The sequence below is a fragment of the Pipistrellus kuhlii genome, unplaced genomic scaffold, assembly GCF_014108245.1.
Source record: "Pipistrellus kuhlii isolate mPipKuh1 unplaced genomic scaffold, mPipKuh1.p scaffold_m20_p_148, whole genome shotgun sequence".
NCBI classification, from domain to species: domain Eukaryota; kingdom Metazoa; phylum Chordata; class Mammalia; order Chiroptera; family Vespertilionidae; genus Pipistrellus; species Pipistrellus kuhlii.
Genome location: NW_023425458.1, coordinates 126,075 through 143,862, shown reverse-complemented (window position 1 = coordinate 143,862; position 17,788 = coordinate 126,075). Strand labels below are relative to the sequence as shown.

The window sequence follows — 17,788 nt, the reverse complement described above, 5'->3', positions numbered from 1 at the left end:
GATGCCAGAGAGGAAAGGAAAGAGAGAGAGAAACACCCCTGATGGGAGAGAATCAGGGACCAGCTGCCTCCTGCACGCCCTGCCCTGGGGATGGAGCCGCAACCCGGGCCTGTGCCCTGACCGGGAATCGAACCCAGGACCCTTCAGTCCCTGGTCCAACTCGCTATTCACTGAGCCACACTAGCCAGGCTGCAGCACCTTCGTAAACCGAGCTCCTCCCCACGCTGACGAGGGCGTTGGGACTGTTGACAGGTGGTGGCCTGTGAGTGTCCCTCGAGCTGGGGGAATGAAAAGCACCCGGCGGGTGGGCAGTAAAGGGGCGTCCTCACCCCGCGGCGGGGGCACCTGCTCCCGGTGTCCTGCCGCCCTTGCTCAGCGCTCTGTCTGTGCCCGCAGTCCTCGGCAAGATCCGCAGTGCCGTGGGCAGCGCCCAGCTCCTCATGTCCCAGAAGTTCCAGCAGTTCTACTGGCTCTGCCAACAGAACCTGGTGAGTAGCCGCCACTCCTTTACCCCCGCCCCCCGCCCCCCCGCCGGGCAGCGCTGCGAGCTCCTCCCCATCCCCCCTGTCTGGCTCGGTAAAGATGCTCCCTCCGCAGACAGAGCGAAGAGGGCACCGCCCAGCTCTGGAGGTTCCGAGGGGCGCCCCAGGCCCGGAGACTGTGAGGCTGGGAGTGGTGGAGGGGCGGGCCTGCAGGAGCCGGTCTTTGCCCCAGGCGGTCCCCAGACCCTGGGGCGGGAGAGGGGTCTGGGTGGCTGCTCAGAGACTCACGGGCACAGACAAGGGTAGGAGGTGGCTTCCGTGAAATACACAAACAACTCCCTTTAAAGAGACAAAGAAGAGATTTTAGCAATAACGTGGGCTCTATATTTTACTAGCGGCCAATGCACACAATCCGTGCCGGCGCAGGCCTTCCTCCCCCACTGCCGGCTCCGGCTCCTCCGGCACCCACCACCTGGGCTTCCCTCGCAGCCCGGCTTCGTCCGGAAGGAAGTCCGGCCTGATTAGCATAGTACATTTTTATTTTTGACAGTCAGGGGCGAAATGAATATCGCATTGAACTTGAGAGTTCATACGGTTGGCACTAAACTTGGTTCTGATCTCCCTGAAAACCAGAGGGAAGAAAAGCCATTCATTTACATGTAGTGTCCCCCAAACCGGACTTTGCACACTCTCTGAATAACTTCATTAAAATGCATGCCAGCATAGCCAGGGTGGTGCGTGCTTGGGTATTGACCTGTAGCCAGGAGGTCACGGTTTGATTGTCAGTCAGGGCACAGGCCTGGGTTTCGGGCTTGATCCCCAGTAGGGGGCGTGCAGGAGGCAGCCGATTCATGGTTCTCTCTCATCATTGGTGTTTCTATCTCTCTCTCCCCCTCCCTTCTTCTCTGAAATCAATGATAATGTATTTTTTAAAAATAAAATAATATACGTTGCATTTTCAAAATGGAGCTATCTGTTGTTAAAGTGTGTACACATTTTTGGGGACACCCTGTATGCATATTAATATACCAGAGGCCCGCCCAGTGCACGAGATTTGTGCCCTGGGGGGCGAGGGGGGCCTCAGCCGGGCCTGCACCTACTCACAGTCCAGGACCCCTCACAGGGTGTCCGCCTGCCAGCTGGGCCAGGTCCCTCAGCCCCCTGGGCTGGCAGGCAGACACCCCTCTGACAGTCCGGGCCCCTCACCCCTTTCTGCCCGCCGGCAGCCGGGACAGGAGAGGCTCCCACCACCGGCGCGCGGCTCGCCGGCCGACTGGCTGAGCGGGCTCCCCCTGTGGGAGCGCACCGACCACAGGGCCAGCTCCTGCAACGAGCGTCTGCCCCCTGGTGGTCAGCGCACATCAGAGTGGCTGGTCGTTCTGCCCTTCGGTCCATGTGCCTGTTACGCTTTTATTATACAGGACGTGTTTATATTATATATGCTTTCTTTCATGTAAATGTTTCTACGTCTAAGCGTGTTACACAATCTCACATAAATGCGTACACACCCATGTATAAGCGCATGCGAGTGTCTGGCACCTGCCCACGTTTCCTGTCTGACTAAGGACGTGCTCGCTGGGGGAGTGACTGACGGATTCCTGTTAGCGTGCGGCCTTCTGCGATGCAGACGTTGATTCCTCAGACCAGATACCCATTAACATGCAAATCGCTTCCCGCTGCAGGGGGCAGGGGCGGTGGGGGCCGGGGGGGGGGCAGTGGGGGTGATGGTTTCGTTCAGGCTGTAATCTGCGCGGAGACGGGGAACGCACAGGGTGTCCGAGACATCAGAGCGAGCGGAGCGCCCGCGCTGCAGTCTGTCCCTTGTGACTGGGATCGTCTGAAGCATGCTTTCTCTAATATTTTCCAATTAACCCCGTGAGAGTGCGCCGCGAAGTGCCACCGCCTCGCTGTGACAGGAGGTGGCGGTGGAGACACGTGACGCGGCGGGAGCGTGTGCTCCCGTGTTTACAGGCGTGTCGCTGCCTCCCTGTCAGCCCCTCAGTTCCCGGTGAAGGAGCGGGTCAGTGAGAGCCGTGGCCGGTGGCTGCCCCTGGGCGGGAGCGCCTGGGTCCTCCCGTGTCTCTCCTCAGACGCGGCCGTGCCAGTGCCCGCCCCGCGGCCGCCCGGCTCACCCTCAGGCTCTGGCTGCGTGCCCGGGCGCCCGCCCTGTCCGCACGCCGGCACGGAGAGGGGGAGCGGGCGGCGGCGTCCCGTCAGGCGCGGGGGCCTGCGTGGAGGCAGCGCCACGGGGACGCTCGGCGGTTGGCTTTGCCGGTTGGCTTTGCCGGGGCAGGGCCTGGCCTGGCCCCGTGGCGTTTATGCGAATCCGTCAGCGCACGGGGACTGACGGGGACTGGAATGTGCACCCCTCCGGGCGCCGGGCCTGGCTGTGCCGGTTGCCACGCGGCACCCCCTGCTCCCAGGGCCCCGGGCCCGCCTGTCGGCCCAGAGCCCACTGCGAGGACGATGTCTGCCCTGGGGGCAGGGCACCTGGACTGCGGGCGCCAGGACCAGAGCCCGGTCTTCAGAAAAGGACGGCCCGCCCGCGTCAGAGGGGACACGGCCAGCTCCCGGGGACACCGATGAGGACCGAGCGGGCCAGGGGCCCTGACCTCCCTGGGGCCGGGTGGTGGGTCTGACGGCCGCACGGTCACCGAGGCGACGGCCAGGGCTGAGCGGACACAGGAGGGAGGGCACCGGTGCCAGCTGTGCTGCAGCCTGTGTCAGGGCTGCGAAGGGCACGGGCGCCCCCCGGTGGCGCAGAACTGGAACCGCCTCACACAGAAAACAAGACACAGCCAGCCTGGCAGGAGGGCTGGGAGGGCCCAGGGCAAGTCCCTGGCAGCTGCCCTCTGGCTGCTTCCCACAGAAAGGGGCTGGGGTCAAAGGGGTCATTTTTGACCGTGGCCAGTGTTGCTCAGTAGTTAAAGCAATAGAAACATGTCCTCAGGTGAGGATTAACAGCAAAAAAGGTGAGCAGCCCTGGTTGGTGTGGCTCAGTGGATAGAGCGTCGGCCTGCGGACTGAAGGGTCCCAGGTTCGATTCTGGTCAGAGCACATGCCCGGATTGCAGGCTTGATCCCCAGTGGGGGGTGGGGGGTGCAGGAGGCAGCTGGTCAATAGTTCGCTCTCTTTGATGTTTCTATCTCTCTCTCCCTCTTTGAAATCAACAAAAAATATATATTTTTAAAGTGATCTTTTTTTGCCTGGCTAGTGTGGCTGAATGGTTGGACACCGACCTATGAACCAGGAGGTCAGCGTTCAATTCCCGGTCAGGGCACAGGCCTGGATTGTGGACTCGGTCCCTTGTAGGGGGCGTGCAGGAGGCAGCTGATCAATGATCCTCTCATCATTGATACTTGTATCTCTCTCCCTTTCTCTCTTAAAAAAAAAAAAAAAAAAAAAAAAAAAAAAGTGATCACTTTGTTTCCAAACTCAGGTGTCAGAATCCCGACCCCAGAGGGATGGGGTCGTGAGGCGGGGCTTTGGGGTCAGCAGGTCGGGAGGCACAGGGGCAGTGTCTTCGTTAAATGGACCCCGAGCTCCCTCCTCCCCCACGTGAGGCCTGGAGGAGGGGAGCACCGTGTGGACGGGGAAGAGGGCTCATGGCACAGACGCCGCGGCACCTCGCCCCTGGCTCAGCCTCCAGGGAGAGTCCGTCTGCGGCCGGGAGCCGGGCCCTCTGCCTGTGCCATGTGCCCACGCAGACCAGAGCCGCAGAGGCAACTCAAACCAGACCGAGCCGAAGGCCCTTTGTGCTCCCGGCGGCGATGAAGAGGAGGCCGAGGACCCACAGCTTAAGCAGCTCAGAGGAATGTCTCCCCACAGGAAGTCCCTGTGTGACCAGGGGGGCCCTGGCCGATCGGAGCCATGTGCTTCGCCGGGGCTGCGAACTCAGGCGCCTCCCGCAGGCAGGCCCAGTGCGGAGGCAGGGCCTGGGCCCTGGGGCTGCGGGCGGGCGGGCGGCAGGGCCAGCCCTCTGGGGAGCGAGCGAGGCTCAGCTTGAATGCAGACAATAGCTCCTGCCTGCCTGTCCCGCAGGCTTGGGAGAGGGAGCACCGCGGTGGGGCCCCCTGAGCGAGGCCCGGCCAGAGCCGCCGGTCCCCTCGGGGTCTCGCCCGGCCGGCCCTCAGAGCAGCAATGGCCCCTTGTCCGGTCGCTGTGTGGGAGGCAGGGGGCGAGGCCGGCCCTGTCCCCACCGCGGTGCAGCAGGTCCTGTGCGGGCACCAGCTCCCCTCCCCGCGCACCGGCCCGCGGCTCCAGCACGGGGGAGCCGGGAACGCTGTGCCCTCGCCACCTTCCTCCAGGCCCAGTGAGCGCCCGGGGTGCGATGTGGCCGAGGCGGCGTCTGCACGTTCTCAGTAAGCTGCATTAACATGGAGAGCGTTTTAGGTTCGCGGCCGCGCTGAGCGAAAGGCCAGAGATTCCCCCCCCACCCCCCCACCCCCTGCACGGCCCTCACACCCACCCCTCAGGCGGACACGCCATGGTCCCCGCGGGCTGGGACAGACGTGTGATGGCGTGTGTCCGTCGTCACCTCAGAGCCCACACCCTCCGGGCTCCCCCTCTCCCTCCCCCGTCCTGCCTCTGTCCCCCCAGTTCCGTCTCCCCCGGGGAGGCCACACAGCTGGAGTCACACCACGTGTAGCCTTCCCATCGTGTTTTTGAGAAATGCACCGTATCACAGACAGGAGGGAATGGCGGAAGGGAAGACGGGCGCAGTCGTGAGCTGTGAGGGCGGAGACACGGCGGAAGCTGAGGTCACGCCTGGAGGAGAGGGGGGCCGGGGCGGGGGGCGGGGGGCAGCCAGGCAGGCACTGCGGCGGCTGAGGTCACACCGGGGAGCGGGAGGAGACCGCGGCTGCCCTGGCCTCCCTCTCTGCCTGTATGCGGCCTCCGCCCCATGTGCGGCCTCCAGGCGCAGCGGGACCGGCAGGGCCTGCCGAGCCGGTGCGACCGGGCGCTGCCGTCCGGGAAGAGCGCGGTCGTGGTCATGGCGTCAGAGCCGCAGGTGCAGCCGAGCAGGCCGCGCGGCTCGCTGAGTCAGAAGGACAGCCGCGTGTGAGTGGACGCTGAAGGTCTTTGCTCACCGCCCGCCGCTGTCAGCAGGAGGGGGCATAGCTCAGGGGCAGAGCATTTGACTGCAGATCAAGAGGTCCCCGGTTCGAATCCGGGTGCCCCCTCGGGAGCCTTTTCCCGTTCTGACCGGTCCCGCCCGCCCCGCTGTGTTCCAGGACCCCGGCGCCATGCCCAGGCCCACCTCGCAGGACCTGGCCGGCTACTGGGACATGCTGCAGCTCTCGGTGGAGGACGTCAGCATGAAGTTCGATGAGCTGCAGCGGCTGAAGCTCAGCGACTGGAAGCTGACGGCGTCCCCGGAGAGGAAGGTGAGTGAGCGGGGCCCACGCAGAAGCGGCTGGTCATGCGGGATCGTGTGTGCACACGTGTGTATGTGCACGTGCACGTATACGCTGGGATGCAGTTCAGATCACTGACCATCTGCAGTGGCAGCCTCCCTGCCGAATCTCGGTCGGGAACAGTCCAGAGCAGACGCTGACCGGACTCCCAGGTCCGTCTCGCCCGCTCCCCGCACGGTCTGTCCGCGGAGTTATTTTCACACTAAGAGGCCCCCACAGGCTGCCAGGCCGTCTGCTCCGGATAAGCCTCCTGGCGGGGCTGCACGCCTGCACTTCACCACAGACCGTGGTGAAGGCATGTCCTGGCGGCGGGCGGCGGGGCCCTGCGAGCAGGCGGCATTTCTGCTACCCCCGAGCCTGGGAGCGATTTCTCCACGAGAGAGACGCCGCGCCCTGGGCTCCCGCGGGGGCTGCCTTAGCAACGAGTGCGGCGTCCCTGCCGCTCCTCCAGGAGCTCTGAGTGATCAGTCTGATGTCCTAGACCGACATTGTTCAAACGCAGTGACAGGGAGTCAGTGCAGCAGACACGGGGCAGTGATTAATGCAGAGCCGGGGCAGGGGGGGGGGAGCAGAGCTGGGGGGGCAGAGCCGGGGGGGCAGAGCCGGGGGGGTGACAGAGCCGGGGGTGACAGAGCCGGGGGGGGCAAAGCCGGGGGGGGGCAGAGCCGGGGGGGCAGAGCCAGGGGTGACAGCCGGGGGGGTGACAGAGCCGGGGGGGTGACAGAGCCGGGGGGGGCAGAGCCGGGGGGGGCAGAGCTGGGGGGGGCAGAGCCGGGGGGGCAGAGCCAGGGGTGACAGAGCCGGGGGGGGGCAGAGCCGGGGGGGGCAGAGCTGGGGGCAGAGTGGCGGGGTAGACTGGGGCGGGAGCTGAGGGGGGAGCAGAGCTGGGGCAGAGTTGGGGGGGGCAGAGCCGGGGGGGACAGAGCCGGGGGGGGCAGAGCTGGGGGGGGCAGAGCTGGGGGCAGAGCTGGAGCAGAGCAGAGCTGGAGCGGAGCAGAGCTGGGGGCAGAGCTGGGGGCAGAGCTGGGGGGAACAGAGCTGGGGGGGGAGCAGAGCTGGGGGCAGAGTGGGGGGGTAGAATGGGGCGGGAGCTGAGGGGGGAGCAGAGCTGGGGGGGCAGAGCTGGGGCAGAGCTGGGGCAGAGCTGTGAAGATGAGGAAGATGGTTATAATAGAGCCCTGGGCGCGGAGCCTGCTGAGCGGCTCTGACCTGATGGGAGGGAACCCAGCCCCGCCTGCAGCGCGGCCCTGAGGACGCTTCCAGCCAGGACACAGCTCCCGGAGGCCCAGGAGCCCCGTGCGAGGGACACCCTCACAGGACCGGCCCGTGGCCCCGTGGCCCAGAGGCCCAGAGGCAGCCACGGCCCGAGCTGAGGCGGGAATTAAATAGATGGAGACCGAGGACACGCCGCTGCGCGTGTGCAGACCTGCGCATGTGCCAGCCTCCCCCCAGCCCACGCATGTGAGGGGACACGCGTGTACGTGCGGGCAGGCCGAGGGAGGGGGCGGGGGCCCTGACGCCCTCGCTGTGTGTGCTTTCAGGAAGAGCGGAAGGTGCCCCCTCCGATACCAAAGAAGCCCCCCAAAGGGAAGTTCCCCATCACGAGGGAGAAGTCCCTGGACCTGCCGGACAGGCAGCGGCAGGAGGCCCGGCGCCGCCTGCTGGCCGCCAAGCGGGCCGCGTCCTTCCGCCAGAACTCCACGGGCGAGCGCGCCGACAGCATCGAGATCTACATCCCCGAGGCCCAGACGCGGCTCTAGGAGCGGCCCCTGGTCACAGCCCCGGCCACAGGCCCCGGCCCTCTGGGCCCGCCCGCCCGGCCGCCCGCAGGCCGGCCTTTCTAGCTCCCGGACGCACGGATGGTGGCGGGCGGGCAGTGGGGACCTCGCAGGAGCAGGACACGCCTCTGCGGAGGGACCGCCCACATTTTGTTATTTCTATTTTTATAAACCGTGAGGTAATCAGAGGCAAGAACAACAAACACGTTCAAACGGGTGCATCTCCCCCTCCCTGGAGGCACTGCCCCCCGCGGCCCCCCCCCCCCGCCGCGCAGGGAGACCCCGGGCGCTCCCGGGCCCGCGACCAGCCCTCCTCTGTGTGCCAAGTGTGTGGTGACCGCGAGAAGGCACCCTCAGCCACTGCCCCACGTGTGTCTCCACGACCCAGAGGCCGGTCTGACCCGGGAAGGCCCCGCACCATCGGCACGCGAGGCGCTCCCTGCACGGGAGGGGAGGGGAGGGGAGGGGAGAGACACGGGTGGAGGCGGGGTCCGGGCGGCGGGCGCTCCCGTGGCGGGCCGTGGCCGGCGTCCCCGCCCGCCGCGTGGGGCTCAGACAGGACGTGTGGCGGCTGTCGGAGGGCCACGGGCCGCCCTGGAGAAAACCAGCAACGTGGAGCGGGAAGGACCGCGTGACGGGGAAGGCGAAGGGACGGGCCGGGCCAGCCTCATCGCGCAGAGAGGAGAGCGCAGACCCGGCCCTGGCCGCCCGCCGGCCGCAGCTGCAGCCGGGACAGCGCTGAGGGCTCAGGCTCGATGGGCTCTGAGCAGCAGGAAGGACTCTCTCGAAGGCTCCGTTTGGCGTCCATGTCACCACAGCGACTGTCATGGCAGAAGGACAGGCGGCCGCTGTCAGAGGAGAAATGGAACCACCACCCCCACTGGTCCCCGCCCCCTGGGACAGGTGTCCGCGCCCCACACCGTCCTCCGCCCGCCCCCGGCAGGTCTCCCTCCCCTCCCTGGCAGAGCCGCGTCCGCCCCACGGGGCACCCTGTCCGCCCCGTGACTCGCACTTTAGCCGCCCCCAGCTCTGTGCCCCGGCACCTGCCCAGGTGCAGTGAGGGCCCCCCCGCCCCCGCACCGAGCATGGGCGCCTCGGAGCCGGGGGACACCACGCATGTCTGTCTCGCTTCAGTTTTATTTTTAAAGCTGAGTCGCTAAGAACTCCCTGTAAGAGCAGCACCCTGTACAGTGAAGCTCATATCCGGTATATAGTTTACCAAACAGCCTTAAATATATTTGGAAGCAAAAATCAGTACGAATGTATATCCTTGAAAATGCAAAAAAAGTAATACTAATAATACTATCTCCCCGGAATATTCTTCTACCGGGAGCCCTGTCTCCCCGGAGCATCCGAGCGCTTTTTCTACCTGAATGAACACCTGGCCGAGCCACGTGCTGCCACGAGGCCGTCTGTGCCCCCGTGGGAGCCACAGCGGGGGCCGCCCGGGCCCGTCTCCCGGCCGCGCCCTGTGCCACGCGTGTGCTGACGGATTCTGCGATCGGAGAACTCGTGTTTGCTTTGGACCCAGGCGCTCTGATCCCGACCCCAACGGACGGACTCCCTGGGTTTAGTTTCGGTTTTTTATGTTTTGTAGACATTTTTATCCAGAACCACCCCTCCCCCCCACACCCACACACAGTGTTGGCCTCGACCGCTCGGAGGCGAACAGCTTAGCCAACCCCAGAATGTGGCGAGGCCTGCTGGGCCCCCCGAGGTCCCACAGACGGCTGTGGGACAGCGGAGCGTCCACCGCCCGCCCCCGCGGCAGCCCCTCACGAATGCAGAGAGAAGCCATGTCTACGCACTCACCTGTAGAGAGAAATAAAGCCGTTTGGAATACATGCTCGTCAGTCCAGCTCGTTTGTCCCCGCGGAGACCCAGCTCCGGGGTCCCATCCCCACTCCCCTGTCCCGTGAACCCCCAGCCAAGGACGAGCTGGTTCTTGGAGCGTGGACGGGAGTGGGGAGGCGGAGAGAGAACCACCCATGTGGCACAGACGCAGTGACCGCTGCCTCCCGTCCGGGCCCGCCGGGGAGGAGCCTGCCGCCCAGGTACGTGCCCTAGGCCGGAGTTGAACCCGGGACCCTTCAATCCGGGGGCCGGTGCTCTATCCACCGACCCACACCGGCCAGGGCCGGGCCCCCACTTTGTGGAGCGTCGGGAGGGACGGGGGAGGGTCTGGCCAGAGGCCTGGGGGTCGCAGGACAGCGCTGCCCGCGGCTGGCTGAGGCTGACCGGCTCCCAGGACTGAACGGTCAGAGGGTCCCGCCCGCCATGTCTGCGTCCGCCTGGCATCCGTGGTGCCGGGTCCGTGGTCTCGGCGGGGGAGGCAGGACCCCCACAAGCATGTGCTGACCGGTCCCCGCGAATGTGGACGTGTGGCCAGGAACTGCCCTGCACCCCCTCGCCCCCCAAAGACTGGGCCGGCCCCGCCCGGGAGCGTGGCTTCGGGCCCGGGACGGGCCCCACGGCTCCGTCCTCCACGGCCACGCGGCTCGGCCCCGGCGTGTCCTCTCTCCCGGGCGTGGGCCTCCTCTGGCCTGCCTTCCCGCGCCGCCCACGGGGCCGCCCGCCCGCGGCCTGGCCCGGGGGTTTGCTCGCGTGTCTGCACCTCCGTCCGCCCCGTCTGGGTGGAGCGCAGGTCCAGACTCCGAGGTGGAGACCCGCAGCGTGGGCGGCCGGGCGGCGGGACCCCTGAGTGCCCGTCCCTCTCCTCCCTCCTCCGCGGGGCCCGGCTGTCCTGTGACCGCTGCCGGGATGGCGGGACCCACAGGGCAGGGCCCTCTGAGCTCATGCGAATTGAGCTCGGCGCCGTGGCCACAGCCGACAAAGCGCCTGCTTCTGGCCAGACAGCGGCCAGGGGACCCACGGCGGGGCGATCTGCCCCGGACTCTGTTCGTGTGGGAAGGTCAGTGACGCCGCTCTCCGGGGGCGAGCACAGGGCAGGCGGCGGCTGAGGGGGCCGTGGTCCCGTCCACGGCTGGCGGGCGGGGCACGCCTCGCAGGGCAGGACCAGCCGGACCCGGGCCCGGCCGGCGCCGAGGAGGGTCCTGAGGGTGTGCAGGTGGAGAAACAGCCTCCGGGCACTGCCCGCTGCTTCTGGCTCAGAGCTCAACCTTCCGGATGTTTCCAGGAGCCGGAAGCAGGCGCTCCGCGATGCAGCGATGCGCTCGCCGCGGCTGGAGCCCGCGGGTGCCCTGCACACCGGAGTGACCAGGGCCCGAGGCACGGCTCCGGGGGGGGGGGGGGGCATCGACCTGCGAACCAGGAGGTCCGGGTTCGAGTCCCGGTCAGGGCACAGGCCTGGGTTGCGGGCTCCGTGACCAGCAGGGGGCGTGCAGGAGGCGGCTGATCCCTGATTCCCTCTCATCATGGCTGCTTCTCTCTCTCCCTCTCCCTTCCTCTCGGAGGTCAGTACGTGCTCACCACACTGTGCTCGTTCCACTCCAAGGGCTCGGCGTGTCCTCCCTCCGTCCGCGGCTTGGCTCCTGGGCTCGAGCGGCGGGCCCGGGACCACCTTCGACCTCTCAGTTCCCGCAGTCCCCCGGGGGCCGGCTCGGCCCCCCCGCGGCCCCGAAGCCTCCGGAGGATCCGCGGGCCAGGGAGGGCCGGACACCAGCTGCCCCGGGGTCAGAGTTTTTACTAAAGCCTATAAATAAGTAAATATGTGAATATAAATATGTAAAGATGTAAATATGTACATATGTACCGCACCTGCGAGACCCCGCACGCATGGAGGGCGCCCTGTCGTTCTGCTCACGCTTTCCCGGCTCCGCGGATGACTTCTGCCAGGGCCTGCAGTCCCGTCGGGGCGAGCAGTGTGGCCCCCTACCCCCATGGCCCCGCTCCCCTTACCCCTTCTGGTCAGATCCGGCGAGTCCGTCTGTCCTTTAGGGCCGCGAGGGGCTGCGTTCTGGGGCCCCTGTCCCTCGGGCCGGCTCTCCCCGCGTCCGTCACGGAGAGCGGCTCACGCGCCCCCCCCACCGTGGGCCTCTGTGCCTCGCACTCACGTTCCACGCCTGTAAGCGGTTCTGCCATTAAACTTCTGGGAAGCAATGTTCACTCTTCATTGGTGTGAGTTCTGTGTCATTTTATCGCGGAGAAACACGGCCGTGCGGACCGGAGAGCTTTCCGAGGGCGGCACCGCCCCATCGCCCGCCTCCTGTCCAAACGGCCCCGTGTCTGCCCGTCAGAACGCACCCGTCACCACGCCACGGCGCTCAGCGACCTGGTCTTCACGGCTGGCTGTCCCGACTCCGGAGGAGCCACGGGAAGAGAGTGCTGGGTGACCCGTGGGTGCGCCCCCTCTCCCAGCTCAGGGCAGCCTCGAGCGCCAGGGCCTGCCGTCCGAGTGTCCCCGCTGCTCACCGCCCTCCTGGCAGCTGCCCCTCCCATCAACGTGCCCCTGAGCCCGCCCACCTTCTCCTGCCCATGGCCATCCCTGCCCGTGGCCGTCCCTGCCCATGGCCGTCCCTGTTTGTGGCCGTCCCTGCCCATGGCCCCGTGGCCATCCCTGCCCATGGCCGTCCCTGCCCGTGGCCGTCCCTGCCCATGGCCCCGTGGCCGTCCCTGCCCATGGCCATCCCTGCCCGTGGCCGTCCCTGCCCATGGCCCCATGGCCGTCCCTGCCCATGGCCATCCCTGCCCGTGGCCGTCCCTGCCCATGGCCCCGTGGCCATCCCTGCCCATGGCCGTCCCTGCCCGTGGCCATCAGGGCGAGCTCCCTGCATTCTCTCCACCGGCTCTGGCCTGGGAGGCCGGGAGGGGAGGGACAAGGTGCAGAGAAAAGTCTCTGGTGAGTGCCCATGTCTGACCCCGCCCCGGGGAGTCACACAGGTGCTGCTCCGGACACCGGGTCAGGGCCCTCGGGGGCCGAGTCCACTCAGGAATCCCTCCAGGGGCTCGCTTTCCAGCCGGGAGGAGCCAGGGCTCAGCGTGCAGGGCGTGTGGCCAGCGTCCCAGGCTCCACAGACCCTGCTCCTCCGGAGCGCGGACACCAGCCCGAGGGGGGCTGCTCCCGCAGTGAGACTGGACGGCCCGGCGTGGCCTGGTCCCGTGGCACCGCGCTCAGGTCAGTGAGAGCCCGCGGTGCGGGTGGACCTCGCCGCCATCGGGGGGATGTGGGGAGGGGGAGGGAGAGAGGGAGGCGAGGGCTCTGACCTGGCCTCCCCACTTGTCCGTGAACCCCAACGCTCCCCGGGTCGGCTGTGACTTAAAAACGACAACCTTGCCGAAGCCGGTGTGGCTCAGTGGACAGAGCGTCGGCCTGCGGACTGAAAGGTCCCGGGTTCGATTCCGGTCAAGGGCATGTACCTTGGCTGCGGGCACATCCCCAGTAGGGGGCGTGCAAGAGGCAGCTGATCGATGATTCTCTCTCATGGATGTTAATACTCCCTATCCCTCTCCCTTCCTCTCAGTAAAACATCAATAAACTGTATTTTAAAAAAAACACACCAGCCTCCCCCAGAAGCAGCCAGTGGGAGCGGCCGAGCCCCATGGGCGTCCACGGCCTGCCTCCCGCTGTCCGCCCCTCAGTGAGCTCCGTGCGAGCGGCCGGGGCGCTGCTCCGCTGGCATCGGAGAGAAATCCCCGCGGCAGGCAGAAGCAGAGCGAGGAGGGAGGTCGGCCGTGAGCTCGGGGCCCATCCATCGGCTCAGGCCCCAGGCGTGGGGAGCCCGCCCTCTGCACCTCAGTCATCCTGCCCGTGATTCTGTCTGGGAGCCTGCGGGCCCCGTCAGGGGGCAGTGTGGCCCGGCCCCCGCCGTCCGCAGACAGGGGGGCTTCCCCCGAGATCACACCCACTTCCCACTGCCCATCACCCGCCTGAGTGAGACCCTCACCTCACCTGCCTCACTTGGCGGTGGAGGGCCAGGCCAGGTGCCCTCCACCCCCCACCCCGCCCCGCACACACCCTGTCCGGCCAGCAGCCTGCCTCCCCCTGCGCCAGCACCCTTCCCAGAAGCCCCGGCAGGGCCAGGAAAGCCTTCTCTCTGAGGCCCTCCGTCCTCCCTGCCCTTTCCCAGCCGTCTCCACCGTCTCCAGGGCAGAGCCCGGCCGCCGCACGGGCCCCGGGCTGGGCCTGCCTCCCCCGTGGGCGCTGGGGGCACCGTGGCATGGTGGGCAGCCGGTGTCCGAGCCTCTCTCTCCGTTCACCTCCCTCGTCGGTCACCCCAACAGGACCCTCTGCCCTCGTGCCCACAGGGCACCGCCCAGCCCCTCTCCCCGCGCGGCTTCTCCGGTGCCCGCGGGCGTCTGCCCTCCACACAGATTCCACGGCTGCTTCCCCCTCACAGGCTCCGTGTCCTCTGAGCCGTGGCCCCTCTTCCCGCAGCCACGGCAGCGCTGCCCCTGGCGGAGGAGAGCAGCCCCCTCCCCTACAGGCACCGCTCAGCCGCCCCCTCCCGGACCCTGGGCCTTCCCTCCGTGGCTCCGTCCCAGCCTCGCCTCCGTGGACTCTGTGTCCCGCCAACCTGCTGAGTCTCCTTCCGGGTGCCCTGTGCTCCCCGGGAGGGTGGTCTGCGTCCCTTTCTCCCCCAGATGGTGCTCAGCCCGGCCCGGCGCCCTCACGTGGAGCAGCGTGTCCGCGTCCACCGGGGGGTTCAGCTGTGAGCTCCCTGAGCAGGAGAAACCACGTGCACCCCTCCCACCGCGCTCCCCGTGAGCATGCACCCCACATCCTCCCCCCACATCTCCCAGGCCCCGGGGCCCGCTGGGGGCGGGAGGGCCCCAGCCCTGGGCGTCTCCCCAGTCACCAGCCTGTCCCAGGGCAGCATTACCTGCTGGGGTCCCCGGGCCGGACGGGAGGGGCAGGCGCCCCCACACGGGGGTCAGCCCCCGCAGAAGGCCTCCTCCCACGTTGGCCCAGACCTGGGAAGGGCCAGGGACGCGTGTCTGCGGTCACTTTCCAAACAACCTCCAGCTGCCCGTGGTGCTGCGTGGACGCTGGTCCCAGACGGGAAGGCCCTCACCCCACGTGGAGCCTGACCCCAGGCCGGGGAGCGGGGTGCGAGCGTCCAGGGCCCCCTGGGAGGCGCGGCCCCTGGTGCCCGCTGCCCCCGGTGGCAGTGGGAGGGAGCTCCGGCCGCCAGGGCGCTGGCAGCGGGCATGGCCCAGGGCCGGCGGGCAGCAGTCACGGCACCGCCCGCCGTGGTCGGTGGAGTCACAGGTAGGACAGCCCGGCCGGCGGGCGAGGCTCTATGGCTGAGCATCGACAGGAACCAGGAGGTCCTGGGTTGGATTCCGGGTCAGGGCACAAGCCTGGGGTGTAGGCTCCAGCCCCAGTGCAGGGCGTGCAGGAGGCAGCCGGTCTGTGATTCCCTCTCGTCATTGGTGCTTCTCTCTCTCCCTCTCTCTTCCTCTCTCTCTAAGCAAGTCAATGAAAACCTGTTTTGTTTTGTTTTTGTTTTGTTTTGTTTTATAAGCTTTGGGATTTATTTTAAATCCCTTTTGTTCAACAACATGATTTTTTAAATATATATATTTTATTGATTTTTTACAGAGAGGAAGGGAGAGGGATAGAAAGTCAGAAACATCGATGAGAGAGAAACATCGATCAGCCGCCTCTTGCACACCCCCTACCGGGGATGTGCCTGCAACCAAGGCGCATGCCCCTGACCGGAATCGAACCTGGGACCCTTGAGTCCTCAGGCCGACGCTCTATCCACGGAGCCACACTGGTTTCGGTGAAACCTGTTTTTAGGAAGGAGGTGGGAGAGGGTGCCACCAAGGCCAGAGCACGTCTCCCCAGCGGGGGTTTCTGTGCAGAAACTGGAGCTACGGGGCCCCCTGAGGCCCGCCTGGGGTCTCAGACGCCTCTCGGAGCTATTTTCCTGTTCTGAGCCGTGTCCGCTCGGAGCTGTGCCATCGGCAGGTGACGCTCTCCTTAAAGGGGGCGGGGGGGGGGGGGAGGCTGATGCTGAGGAGCCCGTGACCTTCACCAGGGCCCCCGCATCCTCCAGGCCCAGCCTTTGGTGGTGGTGGTGGTGGTGTGTGTGTGTGTGTGTGTGTGTGTGTGTGTGTGGGGGGGTGTCCATGCTCCCTAAGGATGCTTGGCTGCCGTTTTGTAAAAGCCTGTGAGCCATTTCCAGTGTCTGTCGCTCCGGTGAGAACGGTCCCAGCTGCAGCAGGGAAGGGTTTATCAGAGAATCCAGACGGGCCCCGCTGAGGCTGCGCACCGCGTCCCGATGGGGCGATGGCGGCTCTGAGGAGCGGACGCAGCCGGAGCCGCAGCCCTGCACACGCTCCGAGGCCACCGCCGTCCGAGCCGGGGACTCGGACGGGAGCCTCCTGTGGATTAGGCACCGGCGCCCAGCAGGCCCGTCTGGGGGTTGATGGTTAAAGGGGCTGTGAGCGGCCGAGGGGCCTCGGAAGCCACTGTCTGTAGGGGAAACGCACCCGAGTTGCCCTGGGTTACGGGTGGCGTCCTGCAAAGGACATGGGACTCACCCGGGAAAGGATGGGCAAGGGCGTTGCAGCGCCAAGACCGGCCCCCAGGGGGCAGCACGCACCCCGCACACAGGCCTTCCCCGCCTGTGAGAGCCTGGGGCACAGCCTAAGGGTGATTCTCCACGCCATCTGCGCCAGGGGGCTGCCCCGGGGACCGGGGAAACCATCGCAGTTTCTAAAGCCGAGCTGACCCCGCCCCTGCCCTTCCCTGCCAGCGTGGAGCACGAGGCTGTGAGGACACAGTCCTCAGCGCGCACACGCTGACTCAGGAAGCCCATCCGGCACAGGAGCAAACAGGACGCCGGAGAAGGAAGTGACGGGTCTTTCCTTTTTAAGTATGTTGTTACTGGTTTTATTTTATTCCGAGAGGAAGGGGGAGGGAGAGGGAGAGAGAGAGAACCATGGGTCAGCTGCCTCCTGCACCCTCCCCCCCTCCCCCCGCCCTGGGGATGGAGCCCACAGCCCGGGCCTGTGCCCTGCCTGGGATGGAGCCCGGGGCCCTTCAGTCCGCAGGCCGAGCCGCCCGGCGGGCCCCACGTGCTCCTGCCCCCCGGGGAGCAGTGTTCCCGGTGCAGCCCCGAGCAGGCCGGTCAGGATCCCAGCCTTCACCAGTGCGGCCAGGAGCGAACCCTCAGGCAGAGCTGCCTGCGTGGCCTGGATTCTCTCTATTTATTTATTTATTATCTTTGCCGAGGAGCAGTGGGCGGGCGGCATTGCCCCGGGCTCGGCGTAGCCAGAGGCTTTGTCCATCTGGAAATGCTCCCACAACCAGCCGGCCGGCAGCATGGGTCCCCCGGTGACGGTGAGACTTTAAGATCCACTCTCCGGCCGAAACCGGTTCGGCTCAGCGGTAGAGCGTTGGTCTGCGGACTGAAGGATCCCAGGTTTGATTCCGGTCAAGGGCATGTACCTTGGTTGTGGGCACATCCCCAATGGGGGGTGTGCAGGAGGCAGCTGATGGATGTTTCTCTCTCATTGATGTTTCTGACTCTCTATCCCTCTCCCTTCCTCTCCGGGCAGCTTTCCAGCCTCCACACCGTGTGTCCCGGGAGTTGCTGAGACCGGGGTCTTTTCACTCCTGTTAGTCACTAACCTGACAGGGGACCGCCCGCCCACACGCCCGCCCAGCACTCCGGTCAGGCAAAGGCCAGCCGCACACCGGACCTCCGTGGTTCCAAACATGTTTCCCCAGTGACGGTGTGCGGCTGGTGGCTCCCTCCCTCCCACCTCCCTCCTCCCTCCGGCCTGCCCCGTGCACAGCTGGCCGCACAGCTGGGATCCCCGGGAATTTCCAGTCTGGCCGTGGGCATGGCGCCCGGAGATCCTGTGATGGGGTGGGCGTGCCTACACCGACCCAGATTCCTCTGCCCTGGAATGCAGGCCTGACCCACCCCGGCCCCAGGCGCCCTCCAGCCCTGAGCCCCAGCCGTGTCCTGGGGCCCCGTTCCTGAAAACACTGGCTGGTGTGGCTCAGTGCTGAGCGTCGACCTGTGAACCAGGAGGTCACGGTTGGATTCCCGGTCAGGGCACCTGCTGGGGTTGCGGGCTCCATCCCCAGCAGGGGGCGTGCAGGAGGCAGTGGCCTATGATTCTCATCATTGAAGTTCCTCTCTCCATCTTTCCTTCCCCTCTGAAATCAATAAAAATATATTTGCAGAAGAAG

At 66.5% G+C, this 17,788-nt stretch overlaps 1 protein-coding gene and 1 non-coding gene across 2 annotated transcripts in view; both read left to right on the top strand.

Annotated features, from left to right (window-relative positions):
* The window catches only part of DLGAP2 (DLG associated protein 2), a 47,021-nt gene extending 38,948 nt beyond the window's left edge, over positions 1–8,073 (top strand). The window contains exons 10-12 of the mRNA XM_036437662.2: positions 397–488; positions 5,717–5,869; positions 7,441–8,073. Coding sequence (XP_036293555.1) covers positions 397–488; positions 5,717–5,869; positions 7,441–7,659 — 464 coding nt within the window. The 3' untranslated portion in view covers positions 7,660–8,073. The remainder of the gene's footprint in view (positions 1–396; positions 489–5,716; positions 5,870–7,440) is intronic.
* Positions 5,594–5,665, top strand: TRNAC-GCA. Its single transcript has one exon. It is a non-coding gene; the product is annotated as a tRNA-Cys (tRNA).
* Positions 8,074–17,788: the final 9,715 nt, after the last annotated feature.